Raw genomic sequence first — 23,371 nt, 5'->3', positions numbered from 1 at the left:
CAGCATGTGATGGGCATGCACTACGCAGCCACTTACACACCAACGATGAAACTTAGGATGTGAAACAAAGCCACATGCGAGTCTCATTGCATGCTTGGCTGCGCCCACTGAGAAACTGCACCAACAGCCGAGCTCATGCTTCCAAAAGTCTGTGTATTTGAAGAAGTCCAAACAAATCTGTCTTCTTTGCTGCAATTGAAAGTTCTCTGTAACACTGATCAACATGTGTCAAAGTATCAAGTTATCTGCGTCGTGGATGTCCCAAAGCTACTATTGGATGCCTGGTGGAGGCTGAAATAAGTGAGAGTTCCATGTGTGTGTATGTTTCACTTTCAGATGTTTGCGTGAAAAGAGGTTTTAGTGGCAGTCTTCAGGAAAGAACAGGGAGAGAAAAGAAAGGCGGATTTCAGAGGAGCTAAACTCAGTGACTGAGACATTTCCCCAATATTTTCCTCTCTTCACTTCCAGAGGTTAAAGAAACTCTATCCTGAGTGAATTCCATCTTTTTTACGAGTTGTGGAAGAGGGAAATAATTTTTGGCACACCCAAACTTTTACGGAGCAAAAGTAGGCCACATTGAGACGAACCATCATCTTATAAATGAGGAGACTTCTGTTTTTAAACGCTGGCAGCGCTCAAGTTTGTGTGCCTGTATTTATGGCTCTGATAAATTGAAGCAGCTCTTTGTCATTCATTCCAAAAGCAGTCTGAAGTCAGTTGTCATGAGTCTGTCTGTTCCCACTGGCTTTCGGCTGCAGCTGGTTCCTGCCACATCAGTAGTATTTTTATATGTATAAGTCCCAAAAGGCCTGTAGGTCAGATTTAACAATCATTATCCGTGTAACAATGGAGCCACACAGCGCCAATATGTAATAATTCCCCGATGCATTTGCAAAATGTTTAAATCAAGAGTTTGAATGACATGTTTTCATTTTTATTGATTCATTCACTAACTTCATTCAGTTATCAGATCCTGACCAAAATGATACATAATCTAATACAAGCAAAAAGGAGCTGATTCCAGTCTCATGACTGGAGTCTGGTCAACATGTGCTTGAACTCACCATGCCCACTGAAAACCAGTGCACCGCTACACCATGGCACCACCTCCAGGAAAAGGGCGAGATCTCTGGAATGTTGATATTCCCACTGGCAAATCAGTCAGTCCTAATCACTGACAGGAAGAGCGGAGCCACTTGGATGACAGGAGATTAGCCACCTGGAAGTCATTTGTACAGCTGAAGTAAACTTGTCCTGGATACTATTTAGAAGGAAACCACCTTTTTCTTAACATAAAATAAACCAAAGTCACACACAATGTACTGTTAAAGCTCTTTGAAATCTCCAGTGGGCTGTAGGGATGAAGAGGTTAATTAACTGTAACCTTTGAAAGCCTGTCTGAGCAAGTTTACATGAATATAAACTCCACACACCCCTAAATTAAATGCACTTGGTATTGTGTTCTGAGAAGTCATTGATCCAAAAGCAGCTACAGCAGGAAAACTTGGGAAACACTGCCCTCTTTTGGTAATACAGTGAAGAAGCAGATCACACCAAACTATATGGTTTACTTTATGTCCACTAAATAAAGTCAGATTTTCAGCTCAGACTTCTAGTTTACAGCACTGGACACACAGTATATGCCTTAGATAGTACCAAACAGTGTTAGGACCTCTCGTTGACTTTATCAGCAGGGCTGTGGCTTCTCAGCAAGCTCTGTTTTTCAACTAAATCTTTTGATTGGGATGAAGCCAACTTGGCCGCGCTTTAGAAAAGAAAATCTTCAAAAAAGTTGAAGAAACCCAAATGTTGATAGGCATCACGTAGTGCAATATAAGATGAAAGCTGAGAATTACAGCCAAGGAGAGCTCTTTGAGGTGGACTGTTTGCTTGAAAATGCCTCACCAAATTTGGTCAACTTTGCTTAACTTGAACATGCCTCCACAAAAATGCACTTTTTTATTATTTAGAAATTCCATGACCCGTGTTAAACACCCAATAGGAGCAGTCTTCATTGTCCCCTGGTGGGAGTATAAAGACCTGAACCAAAGTGAACTAGAGAAGTCTCGACTGCAGCCTCTGTGCTGGTCACCACTGTGACTACAAATGACCATGCGTTTATTTTCTCTGACATGAATAACCCTCGAACAATAGCTGTTAAAAGCATCTTGCACAATATCCATCACAGCACACAGAAACAGAAAAATGAAGCACCAACCATCAAGCCTGTACAATTGAAATCCTATAATTTCATTATAATACATCAGAAACACGGACTGCAATAACATTGTCTGACTGTGGTGCTATTCTGACAAAGACAAAACTCACTGAATATGCACTCTGATACCTAGTACTCATGTATGGCAGCCAATATTCGGGTGTGATTAACAAAAGCCAGCCTTAATGAGAAAGGGGGCCAATTTGTGCGCTTGAAAAAAGTCTGGAGGGTTGGGAACAGACCTGACATGAAAAAGCATTTGCAAATAATTTTAAGTTTGCTTGAACTGCATGAATGCAGGGTGGTATCTTTGCCATAAAGACAATGTAACGTGCACCAATATAGAAAGTATTTTAAATATAATCAGCTTTGATGTCGATGATCATCTATGCAAGACATAACTGAAAATTATTTGCAACTACTACACAGGTCAGGGTGAAAAGGGTTATGGGGGATATCTGAGGATTAGATTCTACTTTTTGGCAGTCTGGAGACGCTCGCTCACATTCTCCCAGTTGATGACATTCCAGATAGCCTTAACATAGTCCGGCCGCACATTTTTGTACTGAAGGTAGTAGGCATGTTCCCATACATCGATACCGAGGAGAGGGATGAGGCCTAAGGGTCAGAGACAGGAAACAATCACCCTGATGGCTCTGTTTCACTCGTGACATTTGGCAAAGGAGAGTATGAGGGGAAAATAAAAGTGATATTCTGTCGACAGAAAGTTTTACCTCGACTTCAAAGCTGTTACCGACTGACCTGTACATCCCTGCAGGGGGTCCTGGTTAGCACAAGCAGCGATGCGAAGTCTTCCACTCTCCTTCTCGTAGCCCAGCCAGCCCCAGCCCGAGCCCTGCACTGCCACTGTCGCAGCAGACATCTTCTCCTTCATCTTCTGGAAGGAGCCAAAGTCCCGCTTAATGGCCTCCATCAGCTCCCCTACAGGAAGTGACACAGACGGGTGCTACTTCAGGGCAACACTATGCATGAGACTAAATCAGAAAGCATTTTCAGTAAACTGTATCTGCATATTTACATTGTTTTATTTGACATATTATCTGAAAGAGAGATGTGCTGTGAGCCTCATGGTAACAGAAAATCAGTTCCTCTAATTCTCATTTTAGGAGCGCCAAATAGTACTAGTTATGGTAAATGACATCCCAGTATAACCTACTGAGGCAGCATCTTTGACCATTAGGGGGCATAATGACAAAAGAAAACAACATTAGCACAATACATTGTTGAGATCTACTCCCACCAGCTTATCAGGGACTGACTGCCCACCTGATGAATGGAAGTCCAATATTAACTCCTTTTTAACTGGTTTGGTAACTCAGACAGTATAACAAGTGAACAAAGCCTCTGGGAGTGGGCCAAAGCTGAGTGCCTTAACCCTGCAGTATTTCCAATGGCCTGCACGGGGATTCCACTAGCTGCTAAGAGAAATCTGTATTTAGAAAATGACCCCACTTTTCACTTGACTTATTACCTCAGTAAACAGTTTCTGAATGAGTTCATGGACACAATTACTAGTTTCAAGTCTTCTTCAATACAGCACAATGTTCATTTTGTAAATTATGGGCCCATAATAAATAGACAATAAAGCTTCAGGACATGGCTACCTTGTGATTGACAAGTTATTACCACAGCATGTCCTTGGGTTCTCAGTCAGATCTGATCAGGATAGAGGTGTAGCAATGCGTATTCTCCACAGCTCCGACAACTCTGACATCATCTTATCAAATGCTCCAACAACTTTGACATCATCTTATCAAATGCTTTACAAGATATTCATTTACTTTGCTCTCTGTTGTTTTATTCTGGGGAGGTCAGCTTGTCTGAGCTCATTCACTGGGAATGGCTGGCTAAATTTTAGATTGGGCTAAAAGCTGCACAGAGCTGTTCACTCACCGCAGGTGCAGCACTACCAGCTTAATATTACATGACAAAGTCACGTGTTGCTTAATGCAGGTTTAAGTTAACTACAAAACAAAGCTGGGAGGGAAAATAGTGTATAGAAAGACAAGCTTTTGCATTTTCGCCTTACCCTGTGGCTCGCCTCCACCATTAGGTGAGAGGTTTGTCCAGAAGATGGTGTGGTTAATGTGGCCTCCTCCATTAAACCTCAGAGCAGGCTGGAGGGCAACCTGTGCTGTCACATCTCCTAAAATACAAGCCAAATACAGGCAGGTTAATACAAAGACATCATCTCTGTTAAAAATATGTGACTGTTGATGTGAGACACACGCCAATGCAGTTATAAGTTTAGGATATAGTGACATGTTACGAAACATACAAATATTTTGCTGATATAAATGTTAAAATATATTAGTTCTTGTTAGTTTGTGTTTGTACCCTTTGCTAGTGCCTCCTGATATTTCTCTTCTGTGACGTTGAGGTTGTTGACATATGTGGCATGGTGCTTGCTGTGGTGCAGTTGCATTATCTCTGCACTGATGTGGGGCTCCAGGGCACCATAGTCGTAGGTGAGGTCAGGGAGCGTGTGCTTCTGCCTTGATGCAGAGACCTGGCTTACAGCTTGGCTCAGGCTGGCTGCACACCTGAAGCAAAGCAGGGGAAAAATTAACCAACCATGCCGTTAGACACTGGCTTTTAGCCAGTCAGCTTCAGATTAGCTAATAAGAAAGAGTAACTTGCACGTCAGAGCATTTCACCAGTTCACAAAGACTGGTTTCCAGACATACGGAGAGACTAAATAACTTGGCTACCAGTGATGCCTTGTGTGTTCAAATTTCACAATATTAGCCCAAGATAGCCTGGCACAGGCAGGTTTATCAGTTCAAGTTACAACAGTCTGATAAGGATTGAGCAGCTGGCTTTAAGTTAGCTAACTTACATTTCTGGCATTGTTTGTGTTTTATCATACAGTCTTATGTATGTCTTACTAGAATAGGCTGGAGGCTCCACGTTAGCTTGGTATGGACAACTGTGTCCGAATATAAAAATATCCATTATCTGGTACGCCACAAGCTAACCTTGCTGAGCTGCTAAACTAAGTTAGCATCCTGGCTAGCTAACTGTTAGCTCTGAATAAACTGTCTCAAGTTCATGAGCAGTCGCCGCTAGCAGCAGTCAACAGGCCTAATTCCTTGTGCACTTTGAACAGTGCAATGACAACAAATGGTAAGTTGATATGAGGTTTACCTGCGTATTTGATCAACTCTGCAAAGCATGTTCATGATAGCGCTCACTTCTTTAACAAAACTGAATTCATACACTGGTAACTGCCCTTGAAATGTGCGATTTCAACCTGACAGAGGAAGGACCGTACCATTATCGTTCTGTGGGGGTGCTGGCAAGAGTGTGCAATAATTATAAAACTCAAGGGCGACAATTCATACAACGCCTTTCATGAATATTGATAGATAATATATAATAGCATGTGTGATAACAACGTGACGTACTGAAATATCTTTAGGCACATCAGATTATATATTTTACCCCGCCCCCTTCACAACATTTTTCAATTCACCCTCCTGGTTGGTTTCTCGCGGCCTTACCAAAAGTCAAAGCCCAACTGTCATTGGATATTTTGTTACAGAAATAATGTGCTCTGTGTCTATACATTATATTATATCATATTTCCGATTTAAAAAAAATACGATGTAAGGATAAATAGACAATAGATATTTCACTGTAAAATAACCCTAAATATTGTACATCATATGTACAGGTTACACAATTTAGCGTAATTATCAAAACTAACAGCAAAGTAAAGAATCACGTGAGCATCTCAACCAAATCGGAGGTAATACCAGAGATCGTCTATTATAAAGCAAATGAATCACTCAAGAATAGAACCAACAAGATCTCAGTATTTGTGATTGGAAACACATTTTCTTGGCTGGTCTCATCTGGACTACATATTTTAATATTATGGATAGATAAAGGAATGCTATCACTTAGTAATTTTCTGCAACAAACAAATTTGCCTAAATAAATCAGAGTGGCAAGACCCTCCTGTCATCTCATTGAAGGAAAGTCTCACACAAACAAAATAAAAACAAACTTCCATCATGCATAAATCAGTCAACACTAGGAAATGAGAAGCCTTGACACACAATTGATGAAAATTATGTATTGAGGTATTGTATGATATGAATACAGTGAAAAAAATCAATTCATTATGATGGGTTACTAGGAGAACGAGCAAATATTTACAACTGAGAGGCTGGAACCAGGCAGTTTTTGGCAATGATCAATGTAATCAACTTACAATTGCCTATCAAAATCGATAATGAGCAGTTAAACCGTTTGAATCAACCAATTTATTGATCAGCTAATTGTTTCATCTCTAAACTGCACAGCTTTCTAATATGTCCATACATGAAGGGCACCAAGCTATTTTCCTATGCACACTGTTGCATTCTAAGCTTTAATAAAATAACATTAAAAAAACATGAATAAATACCATGTTTCATATCTTTCTTCGAAATAAACAACTATTACCTGTTAATGTTCTAGCTGGCAGCATTTTTTTCCCTGCAACTCGTGTGCGTCTCAGCCTCGTTTCAGGATCCGGAAATTGCGGCGGAGTGAGAGGTTTGTTTTGTCTTTCCCATCTCTGGCTGTGCTCTGCAGCAACGCGAGTGCAGCAGCTCGACTAGAGCCATTCTGCTCTGTCTTCACTGACGAAAATGATGGTGGTCACGCCGAGGCGAGCCAGCTACATATAAATTCACAGCAGATTTTCAACGTAGTTGCCCTTTTGCGCCTTACAAAGAGTCGGTGAAGCAAAGAGGTTCCAGAACAATCGAAGGACGCGGGACTGGTAAGTGTTTTCGAAGGCTGAAGGCCCGATATCTGCAGCCAAGAGCCCGCTAGTTTCAGGAAAAGCGCAAGGGAGGGAGTCATTTCCTTCACCGCCATTTTGTGATAACAAGGAGCCGAAAACAGAGCCAAGAATTTCACGCTGCCAGGCGGAACATAAAGAAAAAAATGTAGCTCAACGCTCTACTTTCTCGTCCCCTACACATTTTGCTAGCGGTTGCTAAATGTTACCAGCGCCGAGGGTTCACCTTGGTTAGCTTAAATCCCTTCCTCGCTATCCATCGTTGCTGCCTGCCACACCAGCTAACATTAAGCTCGACAGCTCTTATCAACCGGTAATGTTAACTTTCATTTGGTCGGTCAGGCCGTTACCAGTCGTCGCACACATGGCTTCATTTGTCAGTGGGAAACCGCAGTGTTAGCAGCAAGTTAGCAAAGTTGTCATACATGTCATATTTCACTGCGTGTGGACGCGTTAAAGCTAAAGACGACGCAGCCGCTTCAACACACGAACACCAAGGTGTGATTAATGGTGACTTTTCTTTTATGTGCACTTCTAGAGTTCACAATGACCAACGAGGAGCCTCTGCCCAAGAAGGTGAGCGTGTTTTGCCACGAGCTTCGTGTAAACATGATCTTAATTCAATGATAGGCTTCTTAATCTAACCAGTCCTTGTTTTTCTTCTCCACAGGTTCGCCTCAGTGAATCTGACATGAAGACCCTCACTCGAGAGGAGCTGTGCACAAGGTAAATAACAGCTCTACAATGGGAGATTAATTATGTTGTGGTGAAACTTAATATATTTTAATGTTTACGCACGCTCTGCTCGTCCCAGGTGGAAGCAGCATGAAGCATATGTTCAGGTCCTGGAGGCCAAATATGCAGATCTATGCTGTAAGTACATCTGCTGTTACATAAATGTAATCCAATACAACATGTACACCACTTGTCCTGCCAGCATCTCTGCCAGTGATAATCACTATGTATTGCACACTATATTTGGCTGCTTGTGGAAGTGATATTTCCTCTGATGCCCCCTTTTTTTCCCCTCTTCTCCTCCTCGCCGTCTTAGCCAATGATGTAACAGGGCTGAAGGAGTCAGAGGAGAAGCTCAAGCAGCAGCAGCAGGAGTCTGCACGCAGGGAGAACATCTTGGTCATGCGACTTGCCACCAAGGAGCAGGAAATGCAAGAGTGCACAGTACGTGTCTGTTCCTCCACTGTCTTAATGCTTTTGTTGTGATGTTGGGAAATTAATTTTTATTGATTGTCTGTTATCAGTATGAGTAATAACGCCGTGCCATAATTTCTTACACTGTGGCTGCAGCTAACCATTACTTTAGTTATTGATTAAATATTAGATGTTTTAAATTAGTTTGTTGTCACAAGTTAGCCAGTCTAAAACTTGCTTGCATAGTCCAGTCAGTGGCAAGAAAGCCCACAAAGTACACTGTATGTAATTATTTTAGAGTGCTGAAAGCAAGCAGCATTTCTGCAAATACTCTTGTAAGTTTTACTTGAAAAACTTCAACGAGCAATTATTTATCAAAACTGCAATTTTTATTTTTCTCTCTGTCTACTAATTTACTACATTTCTGCATTACACTACACCTCGATTCATTCACTACTGTGACATCTAGGCTGTAGGTAAACTGTGTCAGGGAAGGCGTTCTTATGCTCTTATCAGATTGACAGCTCAGTGGATCACCCAGTGGCTTTATGGCAGCACATGCCATTCCTATAGGACAGCTGAGGTAAACACTACACACACTGGAGGTGGAGGTTAGACAGGTTTTAAACTGGGAGCCATGTGGTCACTTTCCCTTTAACCACGAGCTGTAAAAAGGAGTCGACCATTTTTGACTGAAATGCCTTAATTCTTAGCTGGTTGTTGTGAATGGAAGCATATTAGCCGCCTCTCATTTAAATATATTAGAATTAGGTTTGTGGAAATTTGAAGTCATCCTAACTGACTTTAACAGGTGAGTCTTTGTTTGTTTTGAACTTGCTGGGCGTGTCTTGGAAAGCAGCTCCTGTAGCTTACTGTAGAATTTAAATGGCTGGGATATAATTTAAGATGAATCTTAACACATATGATTACAATCCAACAAAGTATTCTTATTTTGCAGCAGTGTGAATTTAATCTAGATACTGTTCAAAGCTGATGGATCGTACCATCTGAAAAGGCAACATGATGAAATTGCCTCACATGGCCTCATCTGTAGTGATCTCTTGTGACCTAGTTTATTCTCCAAGGCTCATGATTGAATGAATTCTTTTGATTTTGGGGGAAATGCTAATGTGATTTCACAAAATGGAATTGGTCAAGCTTAAGATCTGGTAGTCATAACAATCAAAAGCTCCTCACTAGTAGAGATATACTACACTTTACCAGTGAGTGACACCTGTTTGTTTTATCCTGCAGACCCAGATCCAGTACCTCAAGCAAGTCCAGCAGCCGAGTGCGGCCCAACTGCGGTCATCCATGGTGGACCCGGCCATCAACTTGTTTTTCCTCAAAATGAAGGCTGAACTAGAACAGACTAAAGACAAACTGGAGCAGGCCCAAAATGAACTGAGTGCCTGGAAATTTACACCTGATAGGTAAAGACAATCAAAATAACCCCCCCTCCCCCCCAAAAAGGCAAGACTTCCTCATGCCCCCCACCCTCACTCTCACTGCAGGCATGCAGGAACAATGGTGGGGGGGAAGGCTGACAAATGCTGTACTCACCACGAGACTCAGACTTTACAGAAAGCCAGTCACTGCAAAACAAAACTTTTTGTACTCTTGCACTGTGCCAGCTACATATCACATAACCTAAAGTGAAAAAGACAGTATGGTCAGGTGACACTTGTGTTTCAGCTCTCTCCCCTCGTATCCCCTCACCGTCCAAGGGCCTGAAGGAGTCCGGACTGTTCCTGAAGAGGTGGTCACTCACTTCCCAACACGGATAAATGCCCTCCCTGCACCCTCAAACCAGACAGCTCACATATTTAATAGGGGGGTTATGGTGGAGGGTGAGTCAGGCAGGGAGCATCCCTAGCCTAAAACAGCAATTGAACATTTTACAGACAATTCCCATACTTGGTTTATAAAGACATTTAACTGTGGATTACGCCACACACATACCCCTCTAGTCTGCCTGAGAAACGTAAAGACTTTTTGGACAGTCTAGATACATTGCAGTAACATGAGGAAAGTTTCTAGGATTTAAAAGTAAGACTTTGGGGGGAAGAGCCAGTAGAAGTGATGAGACTGTGAGCGGAGCCAGATCCTGGTCCACAGAGGACTGTGGTTCAGGCATGAGGGTCCAGCCGCCTGTGTCTTTAAACATGGGCCCACTCACGGTAGAGTGTATTTACATGTTTTATTTGTGACTTGTTTCTTTTTATTGGCATTTCATTTGATCTTTCTCTTGTTTCTCTGAAACAAACACTTACTGCAGTGTGTGTGAACCAAGAAGCACAATCGGCTTTGATTGTTTACACTTGTATGAACATTCGCACTTTATGATGGATTAAGCTTCGCTTAGTTCTTCACATGCATACTGAACACACTGCTGTAGGTGCACTGAGTCCTGTTTTCAAGTTGTGAATGCAAATGTCTTTAACAAGTCATGTTATGAGTTGATGAGAATGTATTGTATTTCTGTGTATTTTTGTTATTGACCTCATAATCTCTCCCTCAGCCATTTACGCTAATAGCTGGTTAGACATTTCTTCCTCACCTGTGTGGCACAGATCTGTAGCCACTGTGTAAAGAATGAAATGCACGTGGAATCTGTTTGTCTTTTCCTGTCTTTAAAAACAAATTTATGCTCAGGTGAGATTTGAGCTGGCAGTGTATACACAGCCCTTTGACAGCTAAATGCATATGTCTTCCCAGTCCCTACAAGAAAGTAATGGTTTTGATAACGACTTCAGTTACTGAGAAGATGTGCAGTACATGCAATTAACTAAATAATGTGCAGTGCTTCATTTTTTTATGACAAGTAAGAAATATACATGTGGTTTTCTGAGCTGTTACCACTTTAATGCTTTCATAGGGTACAGTTGCTGAGATGATTTGCTATTACTGTTAATGTTAAACTTACCTGGCAAGATGACATCTGTAGGCTTTTATAGACTAAATAGATGTCAGTTACTTATGGTTTTAATAATGTGTATGCCTGTCATATGTCTGCAAAGTTGGCTTCTTGATTAGGGCTTTTGTAAAGCATAACCACAAATAACTGCTACTGTAACTATAACAGGTGTGCTCGACTGTTGGGTTGTTCCTTAACCTGTTGTGAAGTTGAGAAAGCAGCACCTCAAGCTGTTTGGTTTTACTGTTGAAACACTTGCTCCTGTGTATTTAAAGTGATGACTACACAAAAGCAGTGCCTGGTTCTGCGGTGCACATTTCCTTTTTTTGCTACTAATAGTTAAGGGTTGGTATTTACATGTAGTTTTTCTTGTAGCGTGTCATTCTAATATTACTCTGTCACATTTTTTTCTGCTTTTTCTTCACACTGAGTCAGGTAGCGAGTGCGTTTGAATGTCAGAGTTTGGTAGCGGCAGAATTGCCACTGTTATTTTTAAATTGCTCACTTCAATGTGCAACATGGTGAATTACGTTACAGTGTAAGAACGGATGATTCGCTCCATAGAAATGTGGTCTAGGTAGCTTGTTTTAGGTTTTCACTACAGTGAGGACCGTAGACTTTTTGACACATATTCATAATTTAGCTTTTAGTTCTTTAGAGGAAAAGAAAATCAGTTTGTACTTTGGATCTTTTACAAGAAAATACTTTACATTTATTTGTACAAACCAGGTATGAGTTTAGTGGGTTCCTGATAATTTTATGTGACAGTGGAATCTAACAGATGTAATCAAAGTCCTGTTGGTACCAGAGAGGCATTTAGGGATGGCCTGATTGAAGAGTTAATGTTGTGGATCAGGCAGCTGGAACAGATCAACGGCATCTTTTTGCCTGTCGTGTTTGTCTCCTGGTTCACTGTGTGATGTGAGACTTGTTTCCCTTACAGCCAAACGGGGAAGAAACTGATGGCCAAGTGTCGAATGCTGATTCAGGAAAACCAGGAGTTGGGCAGGCAGCTGTCCCAGGGACGCATCGCCCAGCTGGAGGCTGAGTTGGCTCTGCAGAAGAAGTACAGCGAAGAGCTCAAGAGCAGCCAAGATGGTGAGAGTGCAACCGTTTTAACTTTACTGAGGCTGACTGCTTCTCATATTTACATCATTTAACATCATCCTGTTGATTTGATCCTTGACTTTGCTCTTTCTTTGTTCCTGATCTCTTGTCTCGACCAGAGTTGAATGACTTTATCATCCAGCTAGATGAGGAGGTAGAGGGGATGCAGAGCACCATCCTCGTCCTGCAGCAACAGTTGAAAGAGTCTCGTCAGCAGCTGTCTCAAACTCAGGGGTCATTGGCCGGAGCAGGACCCAGCAGGACTTCACCCACTGCTTCCAGCTCGTCTGCTGAACCGTCCACCCAGCCTGAGCAGGCCGGCGCTCCCTCTGAACCAATGGGGAAAGACTACGGGAGGGTCTCCAATGGACCAAGCAATGGCAACTCATCCCAGAGGAGCGAGACCACTACGCCCAGCCTGTACCGGGAGGTCAGCAGCACAGAGGAAGACTTTCCCATGTCCCCCATGGTCTCCAGCCCCGGTGAAGCTGAGACCAAACTTTCCAACCACTCAGAGGAGGCGTCGGGGAGTCAGACTGCAGCTGGGAGAGTTGGAGGACCCGTGGGTTTCGGGAGCCAGCTGAGCGCAGGGTACGAGAGCGTGGACTCTCCGACAGGCAGCGAGACGTCATTGACTCAGCACTCGAATGACACGGACTCCACCACCGACCCCCACGAGGACAAGGCTGCCCTGGTGACCAAGGGCACGAGGACTGCAGGTTCACGGCACACTCAGAACGGCCTGGACTCCAGCGCGAGCGACAGTGTGGTTTTGTAATGTACTTTCACATGTACTGTCTTTTCTTTTTTTATACAATATACAAACAAGGCAACAAACGCATAGTCTGTAACACAGCACTGCTGTCCAAGAAGTTTTGTTTTCACCCTGCTCCCCTTGCCTATTGTGATGCCTCTGTCACATTTGTGTTGCTAAACAGGGATATAACAGGTCTGGGTTAATGTTAGATTTGAATTGAGTGGATGTATGACTTAAAACTAGTGCGTTTCATTCTGCTGTTTATTTGAGCACGTCTATGCTGTTCTTGTTTGAGCTCTTGACACTGAAATCAGGCATCTGGTGTTGTAACTCATCGTCAAAAAGTCAGTAAAATCACTGAATTACAGTAGCTTCGCAATATTAAAGGTCATTTTTAGATGTTGGCCTGTGTTTTTTGGTTTTTTTTTAAATGCAATTTTAATTTCTCATTGAGGAAAAAAATTCAGTTCAAAAGATTCTGTTGAATTGTGAGTAGTTTATATGCGATGTTCATATTATTCTGACTTCAGTCCTTTTCATGTACTGACCAAATACCAATAAAGATTTTTAATACTACAGAGTGAAACCCATTATTACTAGCTATCAATACGTTGGTATGGAAACTCATTACTTAAATAACCTAATGGTTCAGCTGAAACATAAATTCAACAGGCCTCATCATATAATCTATAATAATCTATTCTATAAAAGACAAGTGTGGTTTTACAAAGTAAATGTATTCAAAGTTACTATAATGAGAGGATGAACGTATAAAAGATGAGGGTATTTCCTTGTCTGATGACAAAAAGTGCATATGCCATAAATCTCAGATTAATGTGATTTGGGTGACATTAAATAAATCAATTTTTATGCCAGGAGGAAAATGAAGCATCACAGTCGCCTATGAAGAAGACCGGAGAGGTAGAAAGGAACAATACAGATAAGTAGAAAACATATATTTAGAGATAAAAGTAACAAGCTATGTTGTGATATTAAAGTATGTTTTGGAAAAAAAATAATAAGTGGATAATATATATAGTGGGAGTTAAAATTCAAACTGAAATTAACCTGAATGGAAATAGGCGTTACAACGAATGACCTACCGCTGCTGTTATCCTCCAGCCCACACGGCGGCGCTGCGGTGCATCGTCCCAGCAGTGACTCGCACAGATCCTGTTCAGTGCAGGTCTGTCATTCGGGTCCTCAGTAGTATGAGCAGAGCTCACTACAGTGTGGACAAACAGCTACAGGAACAGTCTGAGGCAAAGACTCCAACCAGCCGTCCATCACAATGAACCCCGAGCCTGTTGTCATCGTCTCTGCTGCGCGGACACCGATCGGTAAGATTTAATAAGCACAACAATCCACATTCATTTAAAACAGTTTGTAACGTCGCTACTTTCCTGTTGCTACACTGCGGCTCGTTAGCGCGGTGGTTCAGTTAATTATCGTGGAGTTTCATTATTACTGTAGCTCTCGTGTTTTGTTGTGCATACTTACATATGCATTTTACTTCTTGTTTAATTTGGCTAGGTGGTTAATGTCCGTCAATTCAATCAAACACGCAAAGTCTCGCAGCGTTCTGATTGGTGTCGGAAGTATTCTGAGAACAGTGATTGGCTGGCTGGTTATAGAGCCATAGAGCACGAGCTTTCTACCATTGGCACAACACGTCTTCCGTGTCAGAAGTAGGCGTGGCTCCTCAAACCAAGATGTGACACATTTATCTGGACAACAAGGCCACTGTGCGTTCAGACACGCCTGAAGTGTAACTATAGGACATGACAAACCGTATGTTAAGTAACTAAATACAGTTTATTGACATGGCAGCCCTCTAGATCAGAGGTCCAAAGTGCTGCACAAAAAATAAATAAAACGAAGCAAATACAAGTGGAAACAGGTCACAGACAGTTAAGTCTGCTTAGTTTGGAGAGTAAAGTGAAGAACAGCCACTAAGCTCTGGTCAGAGGACCTTTGAGACTGTTCAGATCTGCAGCAGATCTCTAATGCAGATGTCTGAAAGTGATCTCAAGAATCTTGAAGTGGATTCTGAATTTGAGGGGGAGCCAGTGTAAATGTGAAGAGATTAAGACCCCTTTGAGGGCCTGGTAAGAAGCTTTGCCACGGCAGGTGACAATGGAGTTACGATAATCTAGACGGGATTCAATTACAGTATTTATAACCATCTCCATCCTAGTTCGAGAAACAGTAGAGATCAGTGGAGCAAATTCATCAGCTGGAAAAACATGCTGGTTATCAGACAGTGCCTGGTCAAAAGAGAGGAAATCCTAAATGATCAAACAGTTGATTATGTAAATGAATTCAAGTGTAACGTGCTTATCTGCCCTTGTTTGCATGGCGACAGATGAAAATGCACCATGGTGTACTAGTGCTACAATACCTCCTCTCTGTTTTCACACAGGGTCCTTGAACGGTGCTCTGTCCACGGTGTCTCTGCATGACCTGTGCTCAGTGGTGATCAAGGACGTCCTGAAGCGGGCTGCAGTGAAGCCAGAGGAGGTCTCTGAGGTTATCATGGGACACGTCTTAACAGCAGGTGAAAGCTCAGGAAATTGCTGAGATGAAAGCGTGACAGAGGTCCCATATCCATGGCTCATGTTAGCAGTAATATCAGTCTCACCTCCGTTGTATCTTTCCCTTCCTCTCCTCCAGGTCAGGGGCAGAACCCGGCACGCCGGGCCAGTGTTGGGGCAGGTATCCCCTACCCTGTCCCGGCCTGGAGCTGCCAGATGGTGTGTGGCTCGGGGCTGAAGGCTGTGTGTCTGGGAGCTCTGTCCATCCAGGCTGGAGAGTCCACTGTGGTGGTGGCAGGGGGCATGGAGAGCATGAGCAGGGTAGGAGCGGCAGCCTTATATGACAGTTCTTTGGGCGTTGATTATACTAATGATCACATCTTATGAGGCTTGAAGTTGAAACAAGGGATTTGCGAAAAGGCGTTAAACAGAAATTTTAGGATACGAATACAAAATGTTCTTGCATGGGGCTCAGTGGTCTCCAGCAGTCAAGGAGGGAAAGCAGTTTTATTTCTCCGATGCTAAGATGTCCTGTTTATCTTCTGGTTCCACCGAAAGGCTCCTCACACCCTGCACATGAGAGCGGGTGTGAAGATGGGCGATGCCTCCCTGCAGGACTCCATGGTGGCTGACGGCCTGACGGACGCCTTCCACGGCTACCACATGGGCATCACAGGTGCGCACAGCTGAGAACACACATAGGAAAATGCCTCGACACGAGTACTCATCGTTGAGATAAATCTTGTGAATGTATTTTATCAGCTGAGAATGTGGCGAAGCAGTGGGACGTCAGCCGAGAGCAGCAGGACCTGTTTGCTGTCCAGTCCCAGAACAAAACAGAGGCCGCACAGAAAGCAGGACACTTTGATCAAGAGATTGTTCCAGTCACCGTATCAACCAGACAAGGTGAGGCGTTGTTCAGTCATTGATTATCTAATTCACCCTCAGAGGAATGGTCACATCTGTCCTTTGTGTACATGCTCTGTATCATCTGTCTTTCATCTTCAGGTCCAGTGGAGGTGAAGGTGGATGAGTTCCCTCGCCACGGCAGCAACATGGACAGCATGACCAAACTCAAACCCTGCTTCATTAAGAACAGTGGCACCGTCACCGCAGGAAACGCGTCAGGTTCGAGAGCTGCTTCTCCATCTTTCTCTGACACATCAAGACAATGTCTGCCACTGCTGGACTTTTCCTGCTTTTTGTCTAAATTCATGCATAAAGCTTTTTTCTTTCTTTTTTCTACTTAAGGTATTAATGATGGAGCAGCAGCAACTGTCCTAATGAGCCAATCAGAGGCTGCGAGGCGTGGCGTGAAACCCATGGCTAGAATCGTATCATCGGCTCAAGTTGGCCTTGATCCGTCTGTCATGGGAACTGGACCAATACCGGCCATCAGAAAAGCGGTGAGAAATCCAAACTAAATGTGTAGATTATTGAGAAAATGCTTCTTTGAGTTCGTTGTTCTGTCGCTCATCTTGCTTCTCCTCTGGTAGGTTGAGAAAGCAGGCTGGCAGCTGGACCAGGTCGACTTATTCGAGATCAATGAAGCGTTCGCTGCCCAGTCTATCGCGGTGGTTAAGGAGCTCGGCCTGAATGTAGACAAGGTACGGATGAAGTTTATATGTGTGCCTGCAGTCATCCAGCAGGCTCACATGTCCCTCCAGGATCCAGCTATGAACAGCATGGTGACACTGAGGTGCTGTCCTTTCTGTCCTCTCAGGTAAATGTGAGTGGTGGTGCCATTTCTCTGGGCCATCCCATCGGCATGTCCGGCTGCAGAGTGCTGGTGACCTTGCTGCACGCGCTTCAGAGGACTGGAGGCCATAAGGGCGTGGCATCTCTCTGCATTGGAGGCGGGATGGGCATCGCCATGTGCGTGGAGAGAGTTTGAGATGAAAACCTAACGCAGCTTCACAGACTGCACTCGATCTCATCTTCTTAATGGATAAGGGATACTTTAACTGTGTTTACACTGCAGGGCATGAGAAACATTGTTTACCTGGGCACTCCAAATCACGGTACTTCAGGTAAAAGTAATAAGTGTGTGTTGTCTTATCCAACCATAGCCTGCCAGTCTCACTGTGAACTTAACTTAAATTCACCCTTCCTCAGGTTTTGAGCTGTGTAGCATGTGGCTCAATGCTCCGAGGATTTAAGATGTTTAGATTATGTAAATCTAGTGAATGCTGACAGCAGTAAGCAGTAGTTGGCAGTAAATGAAGATTGTCAGTTTTTCCCTTTAAAATGTGCTGCTTCAGTTACTTTTTTCAGTCTTACAGTTAACACTAAAACTCCAAAAGCAATTCATGATTGGTGCCCAGTAAGCTTTGGAAGACATGCTGTATGTAATTTATATGATAGCTGTTTCAAGCACTTAAAAGATTTTGGTTGTTCTGAAAGCAGATACTGATCAACATTCCATGTTCTCTAAACACCTTGAAACACAGCTAAGTGCCATATGGTTAAGTGCTTACGTTGCTAGCCGTGTGAAAACTTGTGCTTCCTGTAAATAACCAGATGTTCGTGAAAATGTTCTCTGTAATCTAGCGGATCTACATATCAATAAAGAAGCCATAGAGTCTAAAACTTCTGTGGAGCTCATTTATCAAAGCCTGCACAATAACCACAGCTAGCCAATGTGAATTAACAAATCAACGGTCATGTACAACCATTGGAGCTTTATTAAGTGTCCAAAAACAAAAACAAATCACTTACAGTTCCTCTGGAAGCGAGAGCCTCGAGGGCAGCGGGGGTGGGAGAACAGTAAACAGGCAAAGTGCACGGCCTACTCTAGAGCAACAGCCATGAAGAGCTCCTTATGTATAAATACAGACAATGAACAAATCTGGACCAATCAGAGCCTTTTAACCCTCCAGAGAGCCCGACTGCACGGCGTCCTGGTACGACTGCCCGCCCTCCTTCGGCTCTGGGAACAGTTTGATGAGGTCGTCGATACGGAGGATGGTGATGGCGGCCTCTGTGGCAAACTTGAGGCTCTTTGTTTTGACCATGGTGGGCTCGTACACGCCAGCCTGACGGTTGTCTCTCGGCTTGCCGTTCACCAGGTCCAGACCGATCCTAGACAAAAGACCGAAAAGCTTTCAAATACTGTTTAACACAGTAAGTTCACCCTTCTTTTGTCCAGCTACCCACCCAAAACCCAAAGTTTTCATCTAACTATAATTGAGATAGCAAGGCTTAAAAAAGCGAGCATCAACTCAAGTTTGAAAACAGATGTGAGACTCACCACTTGAGATTCTTGCGTTCTGGATTAACCTGAGCCTCGTTGTGGAAGGCCCGAAGCTTGGCCACCAGATCAGTGGAGTCCTGTGCTGCGTTCACAGCCAGCGTCTTGGGGATGATGAGGAGGGACCGAGCAAACTCAGCAATAGCCAGCTGCTCTCGAGAACCCTGAAAAAGTAAGAGATATTTCAGCGTTGGGAAAACTGAACTCATGGCAAAAAAAAACAAAAAAAAACAAAAACACAGATACCCGAAAGCTGCGTGTTTTTTTTTCATGGGATATGTCTCACCATGCTGGTAGCATAATTCTCAAGGTAGATTGACAGAGCTGCCTCCACAGCGCCTCCTCCCGGCACTACAGACTTTGACTCCAGCACCCTCTTGACCACACAGAGGGCATCATGCAGCGAGCGCTCCATCTCGTCACACATGAAGTCATTGGCCCCGCGCAAAATGATGGATGCTGACGTGCGTGCTTTGGTGCTGAAGGGATTAAAAGTTCAAAGCAGTGCAGTTAACGAGTGACAGACTGTAGAACATTTACATGTAGACAGACAGATGACACAAATCCTTCTCATGATCTCAGTTTATCACAACTCCTCTCAGAACTACAGATGAGGCTCATTTACATACACTGAAATATTCTCAACCAAGTGTACTCACATATCTTTGATGGCTTCACAGTATGAAGTGTAAAACAATGCTATATGTAGATGCAGTTCTTACTTCTTGACAAGGATGAGCTCGTCATCACAGACGCGTTCCTGCACAACCTCCTCAGCCTGACCAAGCATAGTGGCCTCAAACGTCTCCTCTCCCTCCAGATTGGTCAGAGAAGGACAGATGGTGGCTGAAAATGGACAGACGCAACTAACTCCACCATCTTATTCATAAGTTTAAACCACTGACTTTAAGAGCTTTAAGGACAAAGATATTAAAACATATGCACAGACATGAACAACCAGTAACACAAACGGCAAGAAGCACAAACTTCAGCATACTTGCAACCTACCTCCTGTTGCCTTTGCGATGCGTTTGAGGTCCTTCTTGAGAACCCTTCTCACTGCCATGGCTCCAACATCCACAAAGTACTTAAGACACATGTCATCGATGCCGCCGGTGGTCAGGACGACGTTGGCACCTGATGCCAAAATCTTCTGGATCCTCTCCTTGGTGATATCAGATTCTCTGGAGCAAAAAATTCAACATTCAGATTCAGTTTCTCCAGTAAGATTTCGATAAAATACTAATAGAGTTCAAAACTGTCCAGCCCACAGTGCTCGTGCAACAGCTAAGAGAGAAGCTGCTGCCTTGACTCCAGCTGCTGATGCTTTCTCCCACGCGTATCACTGTGTAAGCTATTGATTCAGCATCACAGTAAATTAAATGGGATAATTCTTAAGGATGATAAAAGAAAAAATAGTTTCTACCTTTGTCTGATTTGGTCAAGCTTCTCTGGGTCATTGATGATGACTTGGACCCCCATCTTCATCTTGGTCTTCTGCAGGCTGAAGTCCAGGCATGCAATCTTTGCGTTGGCAATACGCTTAACCATGCCTTTGGAAAAAGACAAAACACCAAGTTCAGCGGGGGAAATGTCAGATTAAAGCTGACTATCTTACAAAATCACAAAGACATTGAAATGTGTCATTTCTCTTTGAGCCAATACTCCATTGTCTGGCTAGAAAAGAGGTGCCACAGTTTACAAACTACTGTGCCTGCTTTCTTTGCAAAGCCAGTGTACTGTCTCCCACGCGTATCACTGCTAACGCCATCAGGTGAGACATAGCAGCAAATTTAAATGGGAGTTTAATAAGTCAATCCTCAGGTCTACATTTGAAATTGGGGGAATTTCTCCCTGACAAACATACCTTGTGAGCCAACTGTGCAGTTCAGTGCATATCCATTAACCAAGAAGCTCTCTTTCTGGCTGCGGCCGTGGGCTTTCAGCACATTGACAGAATTGATGGGGTATTTGGCCACCCCCTTGCTGTCCACAAACTTCACAGCCATTGCAGCATCCACCACCATGTTAGCAAAGAAGTCTGCATCACTAAGGGATCAAGGTTAAGGCAGATGAACAACTACAAATTGTGCTCAAGGTCTGCTAACTCCAGCCACAGGAACATTTTCATGCACTGTACAGCAAAAAGGATACACCCCAATGATTTTAGATGACATGGAAGTCTTGGCTGCATTGATTAAGCACTCTCTGCCAAGGTCATCTGTCCCGATAGTGAGGTTCTCATTGATGTAGCGAACCGCTTCCCTGGAAGATGAAAAAGCAAGTTAGCATATCTAAAAAAAAAAAAAAAAACCCAAAAACCGAGTCTGCAAAATCTGAAGCACCAAGAGATAATCAGTGTGTTTAGAACAAGCACCAATTCTCAATGTGAGCATCTTACTTGCAAGCCAGACGATATCCACTGATGACTGACGTGGGGTGAATCTTCTGCTTCACCAGCTCATCTGCACTCTTTAGCAATTCTGCTGCAAGAATGACCTAAAAAGGATGTCACATGAGATTCATTATAAGTAAAACCTGAGACTGATTTCATGTTCCTGCTGAGAATACTTGGAGTTTCATATATAAAGTTTCATATTGTACCATCGTTTCATTAGGGGTGGCAGAAATGAGGCCGCTCGACCCCTTCAGACACTGACGGACAGTTTCTCTCTCCTGTTAGCATAGCCACACATCCGTGATAAAAGGCAGATGCGTGGTACTAAAACAGGACATATGTGTACACCTAGGTGAGAGTGCATGTAGCTGGTAGCACTAAAAGGAGCAACTGTTGACCCTACTCACCACAGACGTGGTCCCATCTCCGACCTCCTTGTCCTGCAGGTCAGCCAGTTCACACAGGACCTTGGCAGCTGGGTGCTCCACTTCCAGCAGCTTCAGGATGGTTGCTCCATCGTTGGTGATGGTCACGTCCTGTCAATAGGTCCATGAGACAGATGAGCAACTCAGGCCACAATGTTAGGTATCCAGTAAAGTGATTGATAAAGGAATAGTTAATGTTGAACGTGATACAGACCCCAATGTCGTCCACCAACATCTTGTCGAGGCCGACGGGTCCGAGGGAGCTCTTGACGATGTTGGCGATGGATGCTGCGGCCATGACTGCAAAGACAAGGACGTTGCTACTAGCTAACAAGCACTAACGGAACTTTCATTTTAAAATAGCCGTTTTAACACGTTTGACGCAATTATAATAATTCCAATCATGTCATTGACATATTCTGTCATTTTATATAGCGAGGTACACAGTAAGTTAGCCCCACCCTCAAACCATGACAGTGTTACTCTATCCCATTAGCATAGCCGTCCATTCATGGTTATACAAGTGGAAGGTACTTAAATGGGACTGTTTACGGTACTAAATATTGTTGGCGTAAAGTGCACATTATATTACAGTAGCAGACTTCTCTGTGTTTTGCAGAATTTCAGTAGATACGCAACAGAAGTTGCTACAAGTTACCATAAAAGTTAGCTAGCATTAGCATTAGCCACACGTGTGTTAACAGTAGTACATGAAATCCGCTCTCCCATCGATCATTCCCGACGCACAGAAAATACACGAAGAGTATATAAAACAACACATAAGGCAGCACCATAACTCACCATTTTGAGTACGAACAGATTCGCCAGTTGTTCTCTGGCCGAGCACATTTAACGGACCCTCTAACATCGACATTTTGGACCACCACACAACCAAGAAGAAAGGAAGCGGCGCAGTGCACTATGGGTAAACCGGCATTGAGCAGAAGGTTCGAGAAGAAAAACATTCCCAATAAAATCTGTCATATCAGTATGAGGCTTTTAATTATGTGAGGGATCTCAACTTTAAGTTTGTGATGAAGTTTCACGCCAACCAGCTCCTTTATCAAATTAGAAAATAACGTTGTGTCACGCCTTTTCTAATAAACCTCATTGCCCAGCATGCCATTTCCCCAGCATTTTTCTTCTTGGTTCCTGCGTTGATTTCTAGTTACAATGCCTGCTAACGCGCCCTCTGCTGTTGAAAATGACGACACTGAAATTTACGATGCCAAAATGTATCTTTCATATTGCGCCTGCTGGGTGAAAATATCCAGAAGTACAGAACTTTTTTTTTCTTTTCATTTGTTTCCAATGTACACATATGTTTTGTCTCTTCCTTTGTTACGATCTCATCTATTTTCCCTCTCTTTTATTTCTTTTCTCCGTTGTGCTTAGTTAAGTGACGCTTATGAAAAATAATCGTGTTTTACATTTGGATAATGAACATTTTAAACTCTCAAATTTTTGGTTTTGACCTCAAGAATCAATTATGGTCAGGCTATACTCCTTATCAGTGAGGATACTTCTGATTTGGCTGCTTTGGAAAATAATTTTGCTTGTGTGGGCATAGTTTCTTAACGTATCTACCAAAACGTCAAACCAACTGGTCAACAAGGGAGAGTGATGCCATCCATATTATCTTCTGTATGAGAATATAAACTGATATCTCTGTTATATGGTAAGAACAAAGACATCTACATGCTATAAAATAAGTGGGAAATTCATTATTTTAATCCTTTACTGAACATATTACTATCTAAAATGAATATCTAAGAAAATGCTGGTTGTCATCGTGAATTT

General features: G+C 43.1%; 4 protein-coding genes and 1 non-coding gene across 6 annotated transcripts; 2 read left to right on the top strand and 3 right to left on the bottom strand.

Annotated features, from left to right (window-relative positions):
• Positions 1-2,229: 2,229 nt before the first annotated feature.
• On the bottom strand, positions 2,230-5,514 carry sod2 (superoxide dismutase 2, mitochondrial). The gene is made up of 5 exons (XM_076756766.1): positions 5,387-5,514; positions 4,577-4,782; positions 4,269-4,385; positions 2,981-3,160; positions 2,230-2,836 (listed from the first exon to the last, which is right to left on the bottom strand). Exons 1-5 carry the CDS (start codon positions 5,419-5,421, stop codon positions 2,691-2,693), a joined length of 684 nt encoding a protein of 227 aa, XP_076612881.1. The 5' UTR covers positions 5,422-5,514; the 3' UTR covers positions 2,230-2,690.
• A 1,307-nt stretch (positions 5,515-6,821) lies between these two features.
• Positions 6,822-13,540, top strand: wtap (WT1 associated protein). Of its 2 annotated transcripts, none has more exons than XR_013078510.1 (8): positions 6,822-7,013; positions 7,573-7,610; positions 7,705-7,760; positions 7,849-7,907; positions 8,086-8,213; positions 9,438-10,363; positions 12,044-12,198; positions 12,327-13,540. XR_013078510.1 is itself a non-coding variant. In XM_076756187.1 (8 exons), exons 2-8 carry the CDS (start codon positions 7,581-7,583, stop codon positions 12,983-12,985), a joined length of 1,266 nt encoding a protein of 421 aa, XP_076612302.1. In that variant the 5' UTR covers positions 6,822-7,013; positions 7,573-7,580; the 3' UTR covers positions 12,986-13,540. The 2 variants fall into 2 exon arrangements, 1 of the variants encoding a protein (XP_076612302.1); XM_076756187.1 differs by having other exon boundaries at positions 9,438-9,616.
• Positions 13,541-14,123: 583 nt separating this feature from the next.
• Positions 14,124-18,084, top strand: acat2 (acetyl-CoA acetyltransferase 2). Its single transcript, XM_076756335.1, has 9 exons — positions 14,124-14,304; positions 15,387-15,521; positions 15,638-15,819; positions 16,057-16,174; positions 16,261-16,404; positions 16,507-16,626; positions 16,750-16,904; positions 16,995-17,105; positions 17,222-18,084. The coding sequence occupies exons 1-9, from the start codon at positions 14,256-14,258 to the stop codon at positions 17,390-17,392; spliced, it is 1,185 nt and encodes a 394-aa protein (XP_076612450.1). The 5' UTR covers positions 14,124-14,255; the 3' UTR covers positions 17,393-18,084.
• An 80-nt stretch (positions 18,085-18,164) lies between these two features.
• tcp1 (t-complex 1) lies at positions 18,165-22,488 on the bottom strand. Its single transcript, XM_076756334.1, has 12 exons — positions 22,373-22,488; positions 21,786-21,871; positions 21,554-21,682; positions 21,150-21,247; positions 20,903-21,013; positions 20,616-20,797; positions 20,175-20,301; positions 19,757-19,932; positions 19,471-19,594; positions 19,035-19,227; positions 18,749-18,912; positions 18,165-18,579 (listed from the first exon to the last, which is right to left on the bottom strand). Exons 1-12 carry the CDS (start codon positions 22,443-22,445, stop codon positions 18,366-18,368), a joined length of 1,677 nt encoding a protein of 558 aa, XP_076612449.1. The 5' UTR covers positions 22,446-22,488; the 3' UTR covers positions 18,165-18,365.
• LOC143337046 (small nucleolar RNA SNORA29) lies at positions 21,980-22,117 on the bottom strand. The gene has a single exon (XR_013078700.1). It is a non-coding gene; the product is annotated as a small nucleolar RNA SNORA29 (small nucleolar RNA).
• Positions 22,489-23,371: the final 883 nt, after the last annotated feature.

The sequence above is a fragment of the Chaetodon auriga genome, chromosome 18 (genome assembly GCF_051107435.1).
Source record: "Chaetodon auriga isolate fChaAug3 chromosome 18, fChaAug3.hap1, whole genome shotgun sequence".
NCBI lineage: Eukaryota > Metazoa > Chordata > Actinopteri > Chaetodontiformes > Chaetodontidae > Chaetodon > Chaetodon auriga.
Note: the sequence above shows the minus strand (reverse complement) of the source record. Positions and strands in the feature narration are given on the sequence as shown.

What these genes read in the sequence shown, in the direction of transcription:
- tcp1 (XM_076756334.1), bottom strand. Translation starts at nt 22,445, where the DNA reads ATGTCGATGTTAGAGGGTCCGTTAAATGTGCTCGGCCAGAGAACAACT. An exon ending in GAGATGGGACCACGTCTGTG is followed by an intron (nt 21,248 to 21,553) that starts GTGAGTAGGGTC and finishes CATCCTTTTTAG; the next exon opens with GTCATTCTTGCAGCAGAATT. An exon ending in GAACGCAAGAATCTCAAGTG is followed by an intron (nt 18,580 to 18,748) that starts GTGAGTCTCACA and finishes TCTTTTGTCTAG; the next exon opens with GATCGGTCTGGACCTGGTGA.
- wtap (XM_076756187.1), top strand. Translation starts at nt 7,581, where the DNA reads ATGACCAACGAGGAGCCTCTGCCCAAGAAG. An exon ending in AGGAAATGCAAGAGTGCACA is followed by an intron (nt 8,214 to 9,437) that starts GTACGTGTCTGT and finishes TTTATCCTGCAG; the next exon opens with ACCCAGATCCAGTACCTCAA. An exon ending in GCTCAAGAGCAGCCAAGATG is followed by an intron (nt 12,199 to 12,326) that starts GTGAGAGTGCAA and finishes TGTCTCGACCAG; the next exon opens with AGTTGAATGACTTTATCATC.
- sod2 (XM_076756766.1), bottom strand. Translation starts at nt 5,421, where the DNA reads ATGAACATGCTTTGCAGAGTTGATCAAATACGCAG. An exon ending in TGGTGGAGGCGAGCCACAGG is followed by an intron (nt 3,161 to 4,268) that starts GTAAGGCGAAAA and finishes CACTTCCTGTAG; the next exon opens with GGGAGCTGATGGAGGCCATT. An exon ending in CCCCCTGCAGGGATGTACAG is followed by an intron (nt 2,837 to 2,980) that starts GTCAGTCGGTAA and finishes TCTGACCCTTAG; the next exon opens with GCCTCATCCCTCTCCTCGGT.
- acat2 (XM_076756335.1), top strand. Translation starts at nt 14,256, where the DNA reads ATGAACCCCGAGCCTGTTGTCATCGTCTCTGCTGCGCGGACACCGATC. An exon ending in GGGACACGTCTTAACAGCAG is followed by an intron (nt 15,522 to 15,637) that starts GTGAAAGCTCAG and finishes CCTCTCCTCCAG; the next exon opens with GTCAGGGGCAGAACCCGGCA. An exon ending in TCGGCCTGAATGTAGACAAG is followed by an intron (nt 17,106 to 17,221) that starts GTACGGATGAAG and finishes CTGTCCTCTCAG; the next exon opens with GTAAATGTGAGTGGTGGTGC.